This window comes from Sapajus apella, unplaced genomic scaffold, assembly GCF_009761245.1.
Source record: "Sapajus apella isolate SASKATOON/1434 unplaced genomic scaffold, GSC_monkey_1.0 scaffold3, whole genome shotgun sequence".
Lineage (NCBI taxonomy): Eukaryota > Metazoa > Chordata > Mammalia > Primates > Cebidae > Sapajus > Sapajus apella.
In genome coordinates this window covers 63058293-63078413 of record NW_022436943.1, presented here as the reverse complement: position 1 = coordinate 63078413, position 20121 = coordinate 63058293, and the positions used below count along the sequence as shown (strand labels likewise).

The following is a 20121-nucleotide window of genomic DNA, read 5'->3' as shown; positions in this document are numbered from 1 at the left end:
AAGGGCGCTGAGCCCACAGAGTGCTCGGGGGACACAGTCGTGCCTAGCTTCAGGCACCAGTGATTCCCCCTTGCAGTTCCTATGCTGCTCAGACCTAGGGGCTGACTCACCCAACACAGACCACATATTAAAGGCCATCTCCTTAAAAAGGAGACTCTCGCTGGTATAGACCTTCATCCTACCTCCCACTGTTTGCCGAGGTAAATCCATAGTCCCACACTAGAGTTTCTCTCTGCAAAGAAGCTCCTGGTCCTCACCTCCTCCTGGGAGACAGGACCTAGGCCTTGCCCAGCCTCTGCAGCCCCTCCCTGGGGCCCTGACCTTGGCTGGAGTGGGGTCCCTGCTGCCATCTCTAGTGCCATGGTCTCTTCAGGACTCAGCTCCTTTTCAGGGCCAGCCTGAGTCCCCCCAAGGTCCACTGCTTGTGACAACTGGGACGCTGTAGCTGGGACCATCAGGGCCTGTGTCACAGCCAAGCCCTGTGACTGCCTGCCTGCTCAGCTCTGGGACCTTCTTTCCTTCTTTCCTTATAGTGTCAGAAGCATTGTTTAGTTTTATCTCAAAATCCTGTTGTTTGAGACACAAAATAGTGAGTCTTGGCCATGCTTTATTTTTCTCCTGATACGTCCTCTGCAAATCCACTTTCACCACAAACTTTTTCTTAAGAAAGGCTGCCTGCTAAAAGATAGGAAGAAGCCATTTATGGTAAGGACACGAGTCCAGTTTTCCTTCCTTGACGGAGGAAATGTGTTTCTTGACTCATGAACATTAAAGATATATAAATTCCCAGGAGCTTGCCTTGATTTATTATGCAATTATTTCACCAAAAGTTGGTTTGGATGCCAAAGCTCCTCCATCAGAGTGTGCAGCCAGAGGTCCCTAGGAAGCGCGTGCCCGGCCCCGTGAGCTTGGCTCATATTAAGCAGCATTTCTTCCCTTGAATGGCAGAGGTGTGAGTCTGGAACATTCTTTTCTGTGCTTTGGACCAAGTGTGTGATAGCAAGTGCTCCCGTGGTGTGGTAAGCAGATCTGACTCTGATCCTACGTGCTATACCCGGGAGCAGGGCTAAGAGGAGCTGGGCATCGGAAGGGCAGCTGGAGGGTGTCTGGGTGGGGTGGTCCACCGTCCGCTTAGCTGACTTCATGAGCCATTTCTGGTGGCACTAAGCACACAATGTTGACTCAAGTTTGTTGGAGTAATTGCGGCTCCCTGTGGAAATCCTTCAGTACAGGAAGAAGGTAGTGGGGCCCTTAGGAAACCCTCAGGGCCGAGGAGAACATGTCTGCCAACCCCCTTTGGCCACGTCCTCTAGCTGCCCCTTCGTTTTGTGGCCAGACTTCTCCAGGGAGCCCTGTGGGCGTTTACCCTCACCTGCCACATGCCTCTATTTGTCGTCCGCTGGCTTCTGTCCCCATGTTGCTATCAGATATCTTTTCTCTGTGGTCACCAGTGACTTCTTTCCCAACCCACTGTTTGCCTCCTGTGGGTTGGGAAGGACACAGCCAGGACAATTAGCTTTGTGGGTTCAGTTACAGTCAGTAGAAGTCAGGCGAGGGCTTACAGGTTGAGAGCTTCAGTGCAGGAGCCTCGGGAGGCCCCGGCCTCTGGGCTGCACGTTTGTCTGGCCTGGCTGCCTTGGCCTGTCCCACAGTCCAGGGCCTCACCTGACTGGTGCGAGGACGGAGCCCCACAGACACGGCCTGACCCCAGGGCCTGGTCCAGCTGCCCTGTGTGACACTGGGTGTTGGTGGGCATTCCCCACTGTCCCTGTAGGAAGGGGTCTGTTGGATAGCTTCTCATGTCTCTTTGACCTCAGTTCTCGTGTTATTAGCTGGAGTCGTTCGGATATGTTTTCCTCTTAAATCTATGGATTTTCCCAAGGCACTTCTAAGCATGACATATTTTAGATTTCGAGAGAACAATACTATGATTCATGGTTTATTTGAATCAATTCATCATTTAATTTTTGTCCTCCATAACTTAGTAATTGTTTGTACGCGTCATGTACGCATGAGAAATGAGGGTTGAGTGAGGGCGTTCATGTTTATGACACACAAAGACCCGGCCGTGTCTGTATGAGGAAAGCATGAGGCCTGTGGCAGCTCGCTTTTCATTCCTGCTAGCTGGGTACTGAGCTCCATGCGTGACCCTGGGATTTCCTAACCCCGATTCCTCAAATACACAGGTATGGTAGTTCTTCTGTCTGATGTGAGTAATTCTAAAATGACCTTGGCTTCTTCCTTCTTTCGCTTTTAAATTTCTCCTTCTTATTATTATTTTAGATCTGCACATTCATTGCAACCTTCTTCTGGTGATGAAGTATCTACTAATGTATCTGTCCAACTTTACAATGGAGAAAGTCAGCAACTAATCATTAAATTGGAGAATATTGGAATGGAGCCACTGGAGAAACTGGAGGTCACCTCGAAAGTTCTCACCACTAAAGGTAGGTATCTTAAGCAGTTTTGACCCTGGGAATTTTTGTATTGTTTACTTGTAGAAGCGATACTTAAAATACTTTTCAGAGAATCCAGAAACAACTTCCTCTTTTAACTTGGTGCCATCGTGACAGTGAGAAACCAGTTCTTTGTGAAAAACACGCAACATAAGACAGCGGTACCAAGCACACACCTCTGTGTCCCCAGTGCTCTTTCCATCTGATTAGTTCCAGCTTGAGGGCAGGTCCAGGGCTGAACTTGGGAGAACTTGCAGGCAAAGAATGATGTCATGAGAAGATGAGTTTGGAGTGTGTAAGAAAAGGTTCATTTGGGCTTGTACCGCCCTGAGGAATTCCAGGGTATCATCCGTTTGTGTATTTCCTCCAGTGATTTTGATAGAAATCTGTGTGTGTAGGAAGTAAAGCATGAAGCTATGCGTCCGCATTGTCTAACCCAGCCTCCCTGTCCGTAACTGCCCTGGAAGGAGCCTTGCCCTGCTGAGTGATCCAGACTTGGCCTTTAGTGATCTGTGTGTGTGGTCATGGGGCTGGACCCATGGAGCAGCCCACCTCGTGCATGCACTCCCTGTTCTTGTTCTTGCTTAGGAGGGCCGGCTGTGCCCAGAGCAGGGAGCAGGGATGGAGCAGGAAGTCACCAGTAGCTTGTCGGTGCACATTCATTTTATTTTTTTTGGTCTTAAATGTTTCTCTTTTTTGTGTGTGTTTTTTTTTTCCCCCTTTTTCCTTTCAGTGCTAGTCATACAACATGGAATAAAAAGCACATTTTTTATTCAGTGAGGCTGTAAGTGCCAAATTGTTCTATGCTAACTAGTTATTAAAAATGGAAGTCTGATGTGTTCACCTCACTACCTTGCCCTCGAGGAGTGGTCTTGCACTCATCTAAGGCTTTGCTTCAGCCCCAGGGAGGTCACAGGGAGGTGGTCTCCTGCCCTGGAGAGCCGGGGCCCGGTGCGGAACCTGCTGGCAGTTGTTGACTTAGCACGGTCTCTGCACAAAGGTGTCAGAAGGGGAGCATTTCTGTTCTACTCTTTCTCTTGAAATCTCCCCCAAACAGCAAAGTATGAAGAAACAGTGAAAACAAGACCATTCCCTGTGAAACAAGGAAATTATTTCAACCCCACGTCGCAAAGCATCTGCTACAAGTGTCGCGGAAGCCGGGTCAGAGGGAGGGTGAGAGCGGAAGTGGGACTCTGGGAGGACTTAGGAAAAGCTGTTCTCTGAGAGTAGGCCACACAGCACCCAAAGGTACCCCAACAGTGAAAGCCAGGCGGTGGGCCTGGGCAGGCGTCTGGAGCAGTGGGAATGCAGAGGGGTTACCTTTTCTGTGCCAGGCCTTTGGCCGAGAGAGGAGAGACCAGGGGTGGGAAGGTAAGGAGGCGATGGAGCTCACTGGTAGAGAACCTGTGTGTGAGAGGCTTCACTGCGAGCCTCAGCTGTGTTTTCAACAATAAAAACCCCGGGCGGCCTGCCTCTTGGTAAGGGAGCTAGTGGCACAGCAGCCCAAGCCAAGCTGGATCACAGCTGTTGGGGGCCGGGTCCCTCCTCTTGTCACTCTAGGCAGGAGACAGGCCACGCCGGAACAGAAAGAATCTCTGTGAGCAATGCCCTACAGGTGTGAAGCACACAGGAGGTGTGAGCAGGGAGGTGGCTCCTACCTTGGGCCAGGGCAGCCTGCGAAGAAGTTGGACTACCCTGGCCTAGAAGTTGAGAGGAAGTACCCAGGAGTGGCAACTGAGACCTCGGAGGAGTGGCCCAGCTTGGTGCTGGAGTCTCTGAGCTCGGGGCACCCAGACCTCTGGGGAGGGCAATGTCTGGCCCCACTGTTCTGTAAAATAACACTAAGAATAGTACGTTCATCTCATTGGATTTAACTGAGAGTTAAATGAGATATGATATGTGAAGCCCTTTGGACAGTACTTGGCGTATAAGCTCTAGATGTGTTCTCTGCAGTTACTACTTGGCGTTGTTTAGGTGTGTGTCCCTCCAAATCTCATGTGGAAATGTCGTCCCCATTGTTGGAGGGGGTCCTGGTAGGAGGTTTTGGCTGGGTGCCTGTCTCTCCTGTTGGCTGAATGGAGGACATAGACAAGCATGTGGGATTCACTCTGCGATTTCGAATGTGTGGCATAGCTCTGCTGTAGGCACTCCCCTCTCCACACCTGCTCTGTGCAGGCCAGTGCCTCTGCTGCTCTGCTTAGGTGCTGCCTCCTTCCTGGAGAGGCCTTCCTCTGCTTCCTGGTCACCTGAGGTCTCATTTTAAGGTCCAGCTTCTGTCCTGCCTTTCTGGGCTACCTTAGCCTTTGGTGTTTCTTTCTTTCTTTTTTTTTTTTTTTTTTGAGATGGGAGTCTCACTCTGTCACCCAGGCTGGAGTGCGGTGGCATTATTTTGGCTCACTGTAACCTCCACCTTTCGGGTTCAAGCAATTCTCCTGCCTCAGCCTCTTGAGTATCTGGGATTACAGGTGCCCGTTACCATGTGTGGCTAATTTTTTGTATTTTTAGTAGAAATGGGGTTTCAACAAGTTGGCCAGGCTGGTCTTGAACTCCTGCCCTCAAGTGATCCCCCCACCTCGGCCTCTCAAATTTCTGGGTTACAGGTGTGAGCCACTGCACCTGACCATCTTTGGTCTTCCTTATGCTTCTGACTTCATCTGGAACTTATTCTGTATCACCCATTGTTTCCCTCCTCAAACTTTCATTATGAAAATACTCAAACATGCAGAAGAATTGAAAGAATTTTATAGCAGACACTTACATACCAACCATCTAGGTTCTGTAATTAACATTTTGTTACATTTGCTTTATCACATATCAATCCAGCTTCCTATCCATCCATTAATTCATTTTATTTTTTAATGCAGTTTAAAGTAAGCTGCAGATTTCAGTGTATTTTACCCTTAAATGCTGTAGCACATGTATCATTAACTAGAGTTCACTTTTTTTTGGTAAAATAAATGTGCAGTGACATGTATGAATCTTGTGTACCATTTATTGAGGTTTAGCAAGTACATGTATCTGTCTAATGCAAACCCTTATCAGGATATAGTATGGAACATTTCCGCCACCCTAGAAAATTCCCACGTTCCTTCCCAGCCAATCCCTGCCCCACCCCTGAGTCAAACCCCTCTTTCCATTTATCTGGTCAGCCTAGTGAGTATTTCCTAGTGATGATGAAGAAGGAGTGGAGCACTGTGGCCACTGGACAGAATTCCAAGGGAGATGCCTTTGGCAGTGGTTCACACCGAGACCGTCAGCATGGTTGCCCATCGTGCCTTGTCCATGCCTCTTCTGCCTTTGTTATTGTGTGTTTTTCTGGGCTTCTCTCTAGTCAGGGTCCCCAGTCAGTCTGAGGACGCGCAGGGCACATATGGCCACCCTGACTTTATGCACAGGGAAAGTGGAAGCAGCAGAGGTGGGTGGCGGCATCAGGTCACAGGGCAGCTGCAGGAGGAACCGGCACAGGAACGAAGGTCTCCTCATTCTCAGCTCTTGTGTCTTTACCTGTAAATTATGACAAGTGTCAGTAGATAGCGTGGCAGAGCCATTTTCAAAACATCACAGTTGCTTGTGAAAAATGAAACCTATCATTCTTTTTAATTCTTGTTCCAAGCCGTAGTACATTTACATGTGGAATTACATTAATGAAAGCAAACCATCTGTTTCCAAAATATACAAAGGGAGTCATTTCTGTCGCTTTAGTCCTACGGTACTGAAAGCTGCTGGCGTGAACGAGCAAAGGACCTGCTCTCAGCAGATGGGAATGGGAGCAGGAGCCACCGGTGGTGGAGAGGGCCAGGGAGGCGGAGCAGAGACAGTACAGGATTTGGTCGTGGATTGATTTTTATTTTAGCATTATCTTTATTCTAAGCCCATTGAGCTTAGCTCCTTTAACTGTCTCTGAAATGTCTACTGTATGAAACTTTGCCACACGGGATGAAACGTCCCCTTCTCTGGGTTCCCATGTGATTCTTTTTGCATTACGATTGAGTTAGTGTAAGAGGGCTTTCTGGGTGGGTGGTGGTGGTGGTCTATTTATTTCACTGCTACGTCCTCAGCATCTAATTACTAAGAACAGTGCTTGTCACATAGTAGGTGGCTCCGTGGTATTCACACTCTCACCAGCTGCATAGGGTTTTTGTGAGCATGAAACGTTAATGCAGGACGGGGAAAGCTCTTAGGACAACATGGAGCTTGTTTGCTTTACAGATGGCAGTTGTTCTTGGTGTGCATCGCGTCTGCAGACCACATTTGCATGCCGGTGCCTGGTGCGTGAGGAGCCTGTGTCTTATCATTCACCATTCCCTTTTCCTTCCATCCCTGACACCGAGAGTCCCGTCAGGGACCCCACTAGTCTCTGCACACATCTTCACCCCCTCAGAATAAGCCCCTTTTTCTTCAGATGTCAGTCTTCAGATAAAGAATTTTCTCGCTTTGTTTTCTCTGTTTCTTGCATCTTCTTGTTTTCCTGGTTTACTTTTATTCTTACTATTACAGACTCCCTTTAAAATCCCCTGCGTTTTCAGCTGATGGTAAGGATCTGTGATATTCAGGGTCAGACAGACCTTTGTGGCCTCTCAGGAGTCTAGACTATCATTGGAGCTTTTATGGGGTGAGTGTGTCCCTGTGTTCACAAATTCCTAACACAGAGATGAGTGTTTATAACCCGCCCCATTTCTGGACAATAGCCGGGTCTAGCTATGTCATGTAATTCTTCTAATTTGAATTCATGTGTAAACAAGTTTTTTTTTTTTTCTTTTTCTCCTCCTCCTCCTCCTTTCTTTCTTCTTCCTTCTTCTTTCTTCTTTTTTTTTTTTTTCCTCTTTAGACAGAGTCTCACTCTGTCTCCCAGGCTGGAGTGTAGTGGTATGATCTCAGCTCACTGCAACCTCTGCCTCCCAGGTTCAAGCGATTCACCTGCCACAGTCTCCCGAGAAGCTGGGACTACAGGTGTGAGCCAGTATGCCTGGCTAATTTATTTTTATTATTTTTATTTTTAGTAGAGACAGGGTTTCACCATGTTGGCCAGGCTGGTTTTGAACTCCTAAGCTCAAATGATACATCCTCCTCAGTCTCCCAAAGTGCTGAGGATTATAGGTATGAACAACCATGCCTGGCCACTTATAAGCAAGTTTTTGTGTGCAGATTGTGAAAGACGTGAACTCCTGCTTTTGCTCAGTCATAGATGTCATTGTAATAAAGCTCAAATTAAGAAAAATTTACTATATTAGTGTTTCCACAAATGTTCTAAGATGTGTATGTGTGTATACAAATAGAAACATATACACACTTGTCTACATAAATGCACATACACACCCCTTAATTTCTTCATTCTTCTGTTTAATATTTTAACAAAAAATGATGGCTCTGTATTGTTATAATTAAAAATTCATAAATGTTTTGAGGCAAGATTCTTTTTATTGCTTTTCTCATGAATGTTGTAACACAGCATCCCTGGAGTTAAAGCTAATATTAATGGGTTCTTACATGTCTCAGGTTTGCAGCAGCAGTAATTCCTCTGTTGTTATCAACATAAAGTAACCAATTTCACTTGATAGCGCTTACCTAAATGCTAGCATTTAAATAATGACTATGATTTCTGAAACGAAATTTCACAGGGGATAAAAGTTGGTGACAGATGTCCCACTGCCAATTGATGGCTCGTTATTCCTGCAGCGCATTACTGTATAGGATTCTGCAAAGCCTCTTCTGACACCCTGTTCTCTGCCACAGTAAGGAAGGGAGAAAACAGAAAGGCCCACTTTTAAGGTACAAACACGTATTAAATCTGACGACCAAGCTATGCAGCTTTCCACTGTTCTGTGGCTGTAGAAAAGTCATCTCTGAACCATGAATTTCCTCTGTGTTATTTCTTAGCTATAAATACCTTGGTGGTTTGGCATCAGAGGGGAAGAAGCTATTCCCTTGCTTGTTATTTGAATATGTCACTCTTAAGCCATGGAACTTAATACACACATAAGCAGTGTGGTTAGACATCCTCTGAGCATACCTTATGCTTGGAAATAGTAGGATTCTGAAGGTGGGGCTTTGAACATTATTTAGTTACTGGACGGGGCACGGACTGAGGAGGCAGTTTCGAATGTCTTCTGTACTCTGCTGCGCCTGTGTATGTGGAATGGGCCTGGCCTGTTGCCCTCTTGGTTTCTGCGTGCTTTTCCCTCTCCCTTTCTTGGTTGCCACTGTTGCTTATTGCGTCTGTCGGTGTGGGTTGTTTGGCGCAGCCTCAGAGTGTCCAGCTAGCATGATGACAAGAACATGGGTTTTGGTGTCTCGTATTATCAGCAGTGTGACTCGTCTTGAGCGAGCTGACTGACTGCTGCAGGCTTGGTGTTCCTCATCTGGGTACTCACCGGGATCCAGTCCCTCTCTCGCGCGGTCATTCCAGAACATGCCTTCCTGTCTCTGGAGTACCTGACACAGTGCTTAGCACAGGGTAGGTGGGTAGGAGTAGCTGTTAGGTGGCAGTCCCAGGACTGATGGTTTGGCTTCCTTGGTCTGCCAGGGCCTGGAAAACCAGAACATCTAAATCGTTAAGGCTGACCTGAAATAAACAAATGCATGCCCGGCTTGGGGAAGACAGGTGGCTTTGTCTAAATTTCCTGGCTGGATCTCTCTCTCTCTCTCTCTCTCTCCCTCTTTTTTTCTAACATGTTTCAGAAACAGACTTAGCTCTCCCCTTGTTGTCAGACGTTTTCTGGGATGGTGAAATGTAACAATTCCCCAGATGAATAAAGGTATACTTACATTAAAACCATAGCAAATCCAAACCAGAAACCACCTAGCAGAGTCAGCATAAGCCCTGCTCATTCCACAGCGAAGGAAGCCGGGAAAGGCAGGAGTGCATGGAGACCTTGGGAGGCCACGGGCAGCACTGACAGGGAGGAGATGATTGGCTCCGTCGCTCCTGTTGACAAAGGGAAACCTGTTACCTTGTAATTCTCAGCACCTGAGGGGTTTGGTAATAAGCTGGCTGAAGTGCTGTATAGAGCTGCCCACCCTGCTGGGCTTTCTAACTTTCTGGCCTGGTCTGTTTCCAAGGTGCTTTTATGAGGCTATTTTGATATAATCCTTTTCTTAAAAAAACATTATGGCAAGGCAGGGCAAAATTTTAGAAATTAGTCTTGGAGAAAAGTGGCTTCTACTTCTTGGTATTGTCATAGTAGAGTGTCTTGGGGAGTGGGGAAAGGATTCAGTTTCTCGGATCTCTGCTTCAGTTTTCACACCAAATCCCACTTGCCTATCTGGGCGTGGACAGAGGTAGAGATGGAGCTGGGCACAGCTGCGGCCGCCGGCCCTGGGGCAGCCCGGCCAGTAGACTAGTCAGAAGCCCCTAGGTCAGGTCACTCTCAATTTTAAACTTATTTATTATGGTCAACATTATAATATTTAGGATCAGACTGACTTTTGTTAAGAGTCCTGACATTGCCACTTCCTGGCTGGGTGACCTGGACCACGTTGCGTCTGTGACCGTCGTGCCCTCCTATTGGAGATGGCATTCACAGCTCTTTTGGTTGTTAGACTACATATAAGGTGCTTAATACAGTACCTGGCTCCAGCTAGGGTTCAGTAAATGCTAGTTCCTCCTGGAAGGTGCTGTTATGTTTGATGCTGCCGCCATTGTCATCTTATAGAAATGTCAGCTCATTTGTCACCTTTCTAAAACATGTGGAGATGGTTTTCCTATACTCAGTTTCTTAGCCCAGCATTCCATGAGATCCCTCCTGTGTGGCTTGCTGCCCACCTTTCTCCTTCCCTCGTTTTCTTGCACACTTCTCCAGGATCCGCTGTGCTTCAGGTGTTGTGCCCCGGGGAGCAGGACCACAGTCACCCCTGTCCTCGTGGAGCTCTGAGAGTAGTGGGAGGCTCAGTGGCGAGCAGGGGCACGGTGCCCTGTGAAAGCAGCGGCAGGGCAGGGGCAGCAGAGGGAGCGTCCTCTCAGCTCTTTCTTGGAGTGGTTGTTCCCTCTGGTGCTCGGCTGTCTGTCTTTATGGCTGCCAGCTGCCCTTCCCTTTGCTGGACTCCTCAGCAGCCTGAACTCAGCACTTCCTACGTGGCGGCCATCGTGTCGGGCACTGGGGACACCCGGGTGAATGTGATCCAGGGCTCTGCCCTGGGGAACGCAGATGTGCTGCCACAGCCCCTGCACTCCTGCTGCCTTCGGACACACTTTCTTGTATTCGGGACTTTGCTAACTCCCAGACGTCCTCTGTGCATCTCAAAGTCTATCCTTCATTCACATCTCCATCCACTGTGGCCTCCTGAAAGCTTTCCTGAGCCCTTTAAGTAGAATTAATTATGCCACTCCTACCATACATTGCCTGGCTTATATTCTGTTACAATATCACTTACCTCACTTGGCTTTGTATTATTCAACAATCAAACATTTACATCACATTGACATGCCAGTCACCATGCAGGCACATGAATAATGCATGAACCCTGTCCTGAGGCGCTCACAGCTCAGTGTAGGAGGCAGACGTGTGCACTGAATTGAACTGAATTCCAACTGCACATCCTGTATTATTTCTGCTGCATGTTGACTAACCACAGTGAATGGATTTACTGGTATGTCTCCTAGAAAGACATTGAAATTCCTGAATGACTAAAAGTCATTCAACTTGCTGTCCCCTCCTATACATGATTGCAGTGGCTTTCTTGTACGGTTCAGCATTTTACACATTTCTAGGGTCACGCTGGAGAAGTTTACAAAACAAGTTGATCTTAAGACAAAGTGAAATGCCTTTTAATCAGCTCTGTGAGGTCCGACGTGTTCAGCTGCTTGGGAGCATGGATGGAAAATAAACAACGCAGGGAGGGCGGAGGGAATGAAGGTGTCTGGGCTGCCATTTGGGAGCTCCTGAAGGTCAGATTCCCAGGTAGTTGTTTGGGGCCTTTGGTATGTCATGGCTCTGTAACAAATGAGGAAAATAGTATACTTCTTAAAATGGAAATGCAGCACGATTTCACAGGCTTTTAGGATTAAGCAAGTGAACTTACGAAGGGGTGGGTGTAAAGCAGAGTGCTGAATCCTGGCTATACCCACTTCTGCATGGCCTAGGCAGCTTCCCTAAAATGGGTGTGATAGCAGGACCTAGTCAGAGAATCGGCCTATGGATTTAATGAGACAGTAGACGTACAGGTCTTAGTACCTGGTTTATGGGAGGACTCCATAGAGGTGAGCTGGCTGGTGATGATGATTCAAGTAACATTAACTAGCATGCAAAATATTTGTCTCCTCCCCCTTCTTTCCTTTCGGGTTGTGTTTGGCAGGTGCCCCCCACAGTAAAAATAGATGGTATTTCTTTAGTTTCATGTCTCCATTACAAGTCACTCCTCCTGATGTGGGTGTCTGATGTGTCCTGCAGCCATGACCAGATTGTTGTCCTTGTCACCAGTTCACACGATTGCCTGGCCCTCTTGTAGGACGCCACTGAAAACATCAGCATTGGCCAGAACCCACTTCACTCTCTTGGGTGAGCCATGGTCCTTCGCAAGGTCAATCTTGCATGTGGATCATGGGCTTCTCTCTGTACTAAACAGGAGGGTGGGGGGTAGGGTGGTGAGCTGAGACTTAAGTGTAATGTTAGCATGGTTTTATATCTGTGCATGTGTGTGTATAGGGGTGTGTGTGTGTGTTTGTTTATAAAGTGTAACATATTGCTGAAAATTTAAAAAATATAAAACAATATGAAACTACCCATGATCTCATGACTCAGACAAACAAGAGCAGATAGGTATGTTTTCTTCTTCTTTTTCATTGCAGATGTTTGCACGTAGTTAGAATTAATCATGCGTTCACTGTGGTATTCTGCTTTTCTCATGTAGCTCTTTTCCATCTGTTCTAAGGGTGATGTCTGGGCACACGTACGCATTCAGCCTCATGCCCTGTTGAGTGCCTGCCGAGGGCCAAGCCCTGTACGCCATGGCATGGGAAGGGTTGCTGCCGGCTGCTCACCCTAACGTGCACTCACTGAACAGAGGCACAGTGGTAGACACTCTGCAGGAATCACACTTCGTCCATGCAGCTCTGGTGAAGGCTTGTGAAGATGATCGAGTTAGGAGAAGGAGACTGGGGCTTGAGGGGTGGGAGGAGTAAGTAGCGTTGGTTGAGTACTTATTCTAAGCCAGGCACTTTTGGAAGCATTTCACTTCTTTCAGCTCGTTGATTCTGCATGACGATCGTTTTATAGATGAGTAAACTAAGAGACACAGACCTTTGGTCACGTACAGAAGGATAGCCGGCTGGAGCCAGGATGTGAACAGCCCTTTTGTCCTGAAGCAGGGGTTTGTAACTAGCACACACTCTGCATCCTGAGGTGGTGAGATTCAAAGGCAAGGTCTGCTCCCTGCCTTCTGTTTCTGACTGTTTGGTGGAAGAGTAAGCTGCTTGGTACCGGGGTGGTGTTCCTCTTGATGAGCGTGTGCTGGACCCCAGAGGAGTGATGTGGGGTGGGAAGGCATCATAGGAGAGGAGCCTCCAAGGTGGGTGTGAAGGATGCGTACAGTTTCTGTATTTGAAAAGCAGTCGGGGCATTCCTGGCAGAGGGAGTGGTGTGTGTCGGTGGGTAAATAGGGCACAGGGATGAAGGGCGGGGAAGGAGGGCAGCAGTGAGGGGACTCCTGGGTACCTGTCCCGTGATGTTGCCATCATGTGCTGGTGCATCCGGAGATGAGCCTGAGAGCCCTCTGCTGCTGCTTCCGTGGGGCGGGCTGCGCCGCCACAGGACAGGCCCTGAAGGGGTGGCTGGTTCTTGGGGCCCGTGTTTCAGAAGTGGTCTGACAGGACACTTGAGAGGGAGGCTCTGAAGGGCCTCAGTGTCTCAGCTGTGTGGGAGGGCCACAGGGAGGTTGGCCAGTCCCCATGCAGCCCTGGGATAGCCGTTTAAAGAAGTTGCCACTCCCGATGTTCTTGAGGCCTTGGGCCCTGGCCTCCAGCAGGCAGGCCCCATTATTTTCTGCACCAGTTTCACGTGGCCTGGGCTCTCCTATCCCATTCCATCCTGAACTGATGGACTGGATTGAAAAGCAAACACAGGGTGCCATTTATGAATCCACTGGGCACATGTGTATAGAATGTCAGCTCTGGGAGGATCTTGGTGCTGTAAACGGTTTGGAAGGGAAAGCAATAGCATCCATTTTGGGGTCAGGTGCTGGCAGAATCCCTCGAGAATATACCTGGCAGGCAGTGTGCATTTCTGGACTATGCTTTAGACAAGAGATCAGGAACATTTATAAAATTTAATGTGTTTTCCAGATTAGGTTAGTGCCACATGCTCCAAGAATGAAAGGATTATCAGCAAACATCTAAACTCCTGATGTTCTATAGATGATTCGAGAGGAAGAAGATGGCAAGAGCAGTGTGTGTTGAGGAGTTTTGAGTGTAATGTCAAATCCGTCACGTGTGCCAGGGAGCATGTGAACGCAGACAACACGTGCAGAAGCAGTTGAACAGGGTCATCCTCCCTCTTTTGAACTTTGCCAAACCCTCTTGTGCCCTCAGGCCTTGTCTCAATGGTGGTCTTGCCAGGGAGTTTCCCTGGCCCTCCAGAGTTGGGCACCTGTGTCTGTCGTGTCCTGTCGGGTACCCAAGACAGACTGACCCAGTCACGACACTTTGTTGTCGTGGGTCTAGTTTCCTGCCTAATTTCTGTGTCCTCTGTCAGACCATGAGCCCAGGGAGAGCAGTCACTGGCTTGTTTGCCCACTGATGTGTTGTTTTGTGCCCACGACAGAGCTCAACACAGAGCAGACCCTCCATAAATATTTATTTGAAGAATGACTACTTACTTTGCCGAAGGTCAGTGACGTGGTCCTCCTCACACTCACATCCCAGTGAGAGCTACAGACAGAAAGATCAACTCACACAGTTAGGTGCAGAGTGCCGGTGTCTGTCCTGGAGGCATGTGCAGGTGTTTCAGGCCTGGCAGGAGGGCCTCCAGCCTCAGAGCGAGGGGTGGTGTGGTTGCATATCTGAGTGGATACCCTGGACCTGGGTATTCAAGTGCTCTAGAAAATCCAGCTAGGCAGAGAAGGTGGGGGAAGGCATTTTCAGTATGGGCACATGATGGGGCAGAGGTCTGGACTTGAGCAAGCATTTGGCATCTTCAGGGACCCCCGGTGCTAGGAGTCTATTGGAGGCATCACCAGATGTCAGCTTCTGAAAGGACGTGTGCTTTCTCCCGCCCTCCCCTGTGCACCCACATTACCTGGGGTCCTTTTCCCCACTTCTTGGCTCCTGTTTTAAGAGGCTTCTTTTCAGATCAAGGTGGGTCTAATGTGGTGTCATCAGGCTGGTACCTCTGAGTGCCATTGAAGGAGAAATAGAAGGAAGGTAGACAGGTTGTCTCAGCACAGAAGAGGCCCAGGCTGACGTGGGCGCTGCTGCTTGGAGAAGAGGCAGCAATTGCATTCTGAGCTGCCAGAGGATGGGGGTACAGTGACTGAGTGTGAGGGCCAGAGTTCAGTTCCTGACTCCGGAACATCCTAGCTTTGTACCCTTAGGGAAGCTACTTGATCTCTCTGAATTCCAGTTTGCTCATTCAGATGATGTGGATATTGCTGGTGTGTGGAGATTTTGGGAGGAGCGTGTGCCCTGCACTGTGGTGATACTCATGCCTCCTCTGTCCTTAGCATATGAACTTCAAGCAGTGCCTGGCACAGAGGTGGAGCTTAAACACCAGAATACTTTTTGGAACTATCCCATCATGGAAGTAGCAGGCATGGAGGGCTATGAGCCCCATTAATGGTGGTGTTCTTTGCCAAACCTGAATAATTGTAAGAAAAGACACTGAACTGAGATTCACTGGGCACTGTGCCTGTCCTAAGTAGTCTATATGGTTTAAACCCACTAACTCTCACAGGAGCCCTAGAAGTAGCTACTGTTATTTCTCCCACTTTACTTGTAAAAGAAGGGGAAGCTGAGACCCCATGAAAGTGACATGGCCAAAAGCAAGCTAGGAAGGCGGGGAGCTGGGGTTTGAAGCCGGGCCTGTAGTTTCAGTTGTGTTTCACCACAGCTTCTGCAGCTGCTCACAGATGCACCAGCCCCTCCAGAAGAGCACAGTAGAAAGGGGCTCCAGCGTCTTGTGGGAGGGTAGAGTCTCAGAATACACAAAGAGTGGCGACCAGGTGGAACCAGGTGGGCCTGCCCAGGGCCCTGTGTGGAGGAGGTCACATCGAGCAGGTAGAGAACTGGCATGGCCCAAGAGGACAGGTGGGAAGGAAGGACGCCAGCCACCTTCCTTACTAATGAGCCAAGATGTCCTGAGAGCCCTTCTGAAGAAGCGGGAAGAAAGATGCACCCCACTTGACGACATGGCTTTGTGTCAGACTCTCCTTTTCCTTCTGCTTTCTCACCTGTAAGACGGCTTTGAAGTTCTTGTCCCGTTTGGAGACAGATCTTTGTTCTTTCTCTGACTGAGTGACTTACCTTCTAAAGGATAAATCACATATGTGAGTATCCACACATTCCCCTGAGCAACCAAGGGCCAAATGTTGTGTGTTGAAGTGGGTTTCCAGATGGAGAATTCAGTAACCTGTTATCGTGAAGTACCAATGCGACCAGCGCTTTGTCCCCAAAGCTTGGCTGAAGTGTTTAGACTTTTATCCTGTAATTACAGTGGCTAGACCTGGATATGATGCACTGCCTTCTGCTGCAGGTGATGCTTGTCGACCCAGTCCGTCTCCCACTTTGAGTTTTGGATAATACTTCCCTCCAATTCTCCATTTCCCTTTCGGTCACTAAATTCCTGTAAGAATCTCACCCAACGCCACAGCTTCTTTTTTGGGGGATGGGGATGGAGTCTTGCTCTGCTGCACAGGCTGGAGTGCAATGGCTTGACCTTATCTCACTGTAGCCTCCATCTCCTGGGTTCAAGCAATTCTCCTGCCTTGGCTTATAGGTATGCGCCACAATGCCCAGCTAATTCTTTGTATTTTTAGTAGAGACGAGGTTTCACGATGTTGCCCAGGCTGGTCTTGAACTCCTGGCCTCAGGTGATCCACCCACCTTGGCCTCCCAGGGTGCTGAGATTACAGGTGTGAGCCACTGCATCCAGCCCACAGCTTCTCAAAACCATCTGAACATAGGCATTCATTCTTCAGACTGTCATTAAAGTTGACTTTCCAGGAACCAGCCCTCTTAACAGTTCAGTCATCCTTTTCCCAACCATTTGTCTTTTCCCAGATCATTCTAAAATAAGGTGATAATATTACACCATCTAAGGTGGTAGACTGGGTGATGCTGAAGGGCAGCTAATATTTATTGAGCATCTGTGATATGCCAAGTCTTCCACGGACAGCTGAATGACCTATTACATATGCTCACCTCCTTCCATGATTTCACTGGTTGTTGGGAGGATTGAGTGAGCTAACACGTGGAGTGTCTGGCACATGTGAGGTGTTCTGTGAATGACTACATAAATAAATGAATGCGATGTGGTTTCTAAACACTTTTCAAGGACGCTGTCCCTTGGATCTGTCTCTGTGTTAGTATCCTCCTTTAAGGAAACACGAAGACATAAACGCTGTCTGTCAGACGTGCTCCAGAGGGAGCCTGGCCAGTTCCTCAGGACTGTGCTGCGGTCAAGCACACCTCTGGCCGGGAGGACGGCTGCTTATTTTGAAGCTCAGTTTGTCCTTGTGTTCCGGAGTTAGCACACCACGTATCTTTTTTCTTTCATGGGGATTTTGGTCTTCCACGGAGCTCCTGTGAGGTTGATTCTGGGTCCGCTGACCAGGACTTTGTATTTTAATTTCACCATGAAATATCTTCACGTGGGAGGTGAATGTGGCTTTGGAATCATTTGGATCTAGGATTCTAGATCGATTCTGTAGCTCGTGACCATAGGTAAGTTACTTCATCTTTCTAAAACTGTCTCCTTATTCAGACTGCAGAACTTTAGCATAGAGAACTGGTTCCCAGAAAGGGGATGGCGGGAAAGCAGCAGGTTGCTCCTGCCTCCTAGGCTGCAGGGGCACCAGGAAGAGGGTCTTCGCAGAGACCGGAAGCTGGGCCCTTCCTGGTGGGAGGACGGCCCCGTGCTCATGGCCTCCTAACCCTTGTGTTGGTCAGGAGGGTTTCTTGCCTTACCATGTGGGGACAGCCAAACACCTAGGACATGACACAGGACAGGTGCATCCGACAGCAGTTCACTGGTCACAGACACTCACAGCTGGGGAAGGAGGAGACTGTGCCATGTACCTCCATGCGGGGCTGTACTCAGGAACAGAGAGAGCAGCTGCGCAGGGGCTGGGGGAGGCGGGCTTTGGAGTATGGAGAGGCAGGCTGCCCCAGGCTTCCCGGGGAGGATGTGACTGGCTTATTTCAATCTCTCCCAGGCTGTGGGGCACTGATACCCGCCACTCAGGACACAGTGCGGCATCTGCTTCCCGTGCGCACCTAGGGGGCCTGCTCAGCTGAGGGACCCTGTATCTGCAGGAACAGAGTCGGGAGGGGACTTAAAGTGAGGCTGTTTGGGGCCCTCTGGTTTTGCTGGATATCAAGGCAGCATGTCATACTCTGCCTGGGTTGTAGGAGCTGGAGCTGTGCAGGGACGCAGCTACTCCAGGGGACCAGCGGTGGCCTCCCTCTGTCCCCTTCCTGTCTCCCTTCCTCCAGTGTTCCCTGAAGTCCTTACAGTGCCCTGGTCTTCTTGGTGCTTTTACAGATAGTACTTTGTTGAATTTGTAAAATAACCCTGTGGTGCAGTAATTGTTACCCTGTTTTACACATGAAGAAACCTTGACTCCAAGGGATTGTTATTCTCCATGACACTCGAGTTAGTCAGTGTCGAAGAGGCACCAAAGTCACGTGACTTTAACATTCAAGACTTTTTATTAAAGACTGGTGTATTCACAAGAAAGCAAGGGAAACACCTCTCCTGAAGGCCCTTCCCAAGGTGCCATCCTTAATTCTGTGTTTTTATTTTATTTTATTTTATGTATTTATTTTTTGAGACAGAGTCTTGCTCCATCGCCCAGGCTGGAGTGCAGTGGCACGATCTTGGCTCACTGCAACCTCCACCACCTGCCAGGTTCAAGCAATTCTCCTGCCTTATCCTCCCAGTACCTGGGACTATAGGCGCACGCTACCACGCCCTGCTAATTTTTTTTTTGTATTTTTAGTAGAGACGGGTTTCACCATGCTGGCCAGGCTGGTCTTGAACTCCTGACCTTGTGATCTGCCCACTTCAGCCTCCCAAAGTGCTGCGATTACAGGCATGAGCCACCGCACCCGGCTATTTAATTTATTTTTTTTGTTTTTTGAGGTGGAGTCTTGCTCTGTCGCCCAGGCTGGTGTGCAGTGGCGAGATCTTGGCTCATTGCAACTTCCGCCTCCTGGGTTCAAGCAATTTTACCTCAGCCTTCTGAGTAGCTGGGATTACAGGCATATGCTGCCACACCGGCTAATTTTTGTATTTTTTGTAGAAGATGGGGTTTTGCCATGTTGTCCAGGCTGGTCTCAAACTCCTGAACTCAAGTGATTCATCCTCCCTCGGCCTCCCAAAGTGTTGGGATTGCAAGTGTGAGCCACTGCATCTGGCTTGGGTTCTGATTTTGTATTCTCTTTTTCTGAAGTGGTGTCTCATATTGAATATATACTTTCCCTACTACAGTTGGATCTGTTTCTCTTTAAGGTGATATAATACAGAAAATATGCATTGTGGAGAAATTTAGTTTAACTCTGATTTAGTTTATAAGAGCAAAACAGCATTTATTTGGTCAGTGAGAAGGAGTTGCTCACTAAGGAGTCAGGATGGCTTGGCCTGGGCTCAGGGCCTCTAGAGATGGGTGGTTCTTCCTGCGTGTGCCTCGTTCATAAACGGGGTGATTGCCTTGCAACACTCCTTGGTTCTGGAATGTTCTTGTCACTTTGATCTTACACATTTTAACAGCTCTTCTTTCCTTTTCCTTTGCTTTTGAGAATGCATCAGAATTTTCTAGGGGATTGGTAAGTCCCATACTGCCTCAGTTACAGCATCCTCATCACTGTCATTGCTATTATTGTAGAAAAATTGTACGGCGACTTCTTGAGCTGGAAGCTGGAGGAAACCCTTGCCCAGTTCCCTTTGCTGCCTGGGAAGGTGGCCACATTCACAATCAACATCAAAGTGAAGCTGGATTTCTCCTGCCAGGAGAATCTCCTACAGGATCTCAGTGATGGTAAGCTCTTTCCTAATTTTAATTAGCACATTAGGCCCCTAGATACAGTGTAGCAATCACCGGCCCCTGATGCCTGCTGTTTCCTGTTTGTAACTTGCTTGTCATTCATTAACTCAAGCTGCCTGAGACACCTCCTGGGCACTTTGTTAACAGAGTGAGTTACTGTATGTGTCTGAAAGTAATAACAGTACTTTTTAGCTAAACGATTTAATTCTCACTCTTTATTATTTTGTACTCATTTGCCAGGAGGTCATTCTAAATTAGTGGAATGTAGGAATTATTGCATTTTTTCAAGTGTAACTGCTGTGATTCTTTAGATATCTAATTAGCTGTGGTGATAAAGTTTTCCTTTCAAGTCTGGTGATTTCTATAAGGAGGTGGAGTGTGGAAAAAATGGAAATTTATATTTGTTGTAACATTAGGATTGATTAGAGATAAGATTTCATAGATTGGCTGGGTGTGGTGGCTCACGCCTGTAATC

At 48.2% G+C, this 20121-nt stretch overlaps 1 protein-coding gene across 4 annotated transcripts in view; it reads left to right on the top strand.

Moving 5' to 3' along the window:
• TRAPPC9 (trafficking protein particle complex 9) overlaps positions 1–20121 on the top strand; it is a 701893-nt gene that overhangs the window by 176389 nt on the left and 505383 nt on the right. For all 4 annotated transcript variants that reach the window (XM_032246659.1, XM_032246663.1, XM_032246652.1 and 1 more), the window contains 2 exons: positions 2284–2447; positions 19488–19640. In XM_032246659.1, the coding sequence (XP_032102550.1) occupies positions 2284–2447; positions 19488–19640 (317 nt within the window). The remainder of the gene's footprint in view (positions 1–2283; positions 2448–19487; positions 19641–20121) is intronic.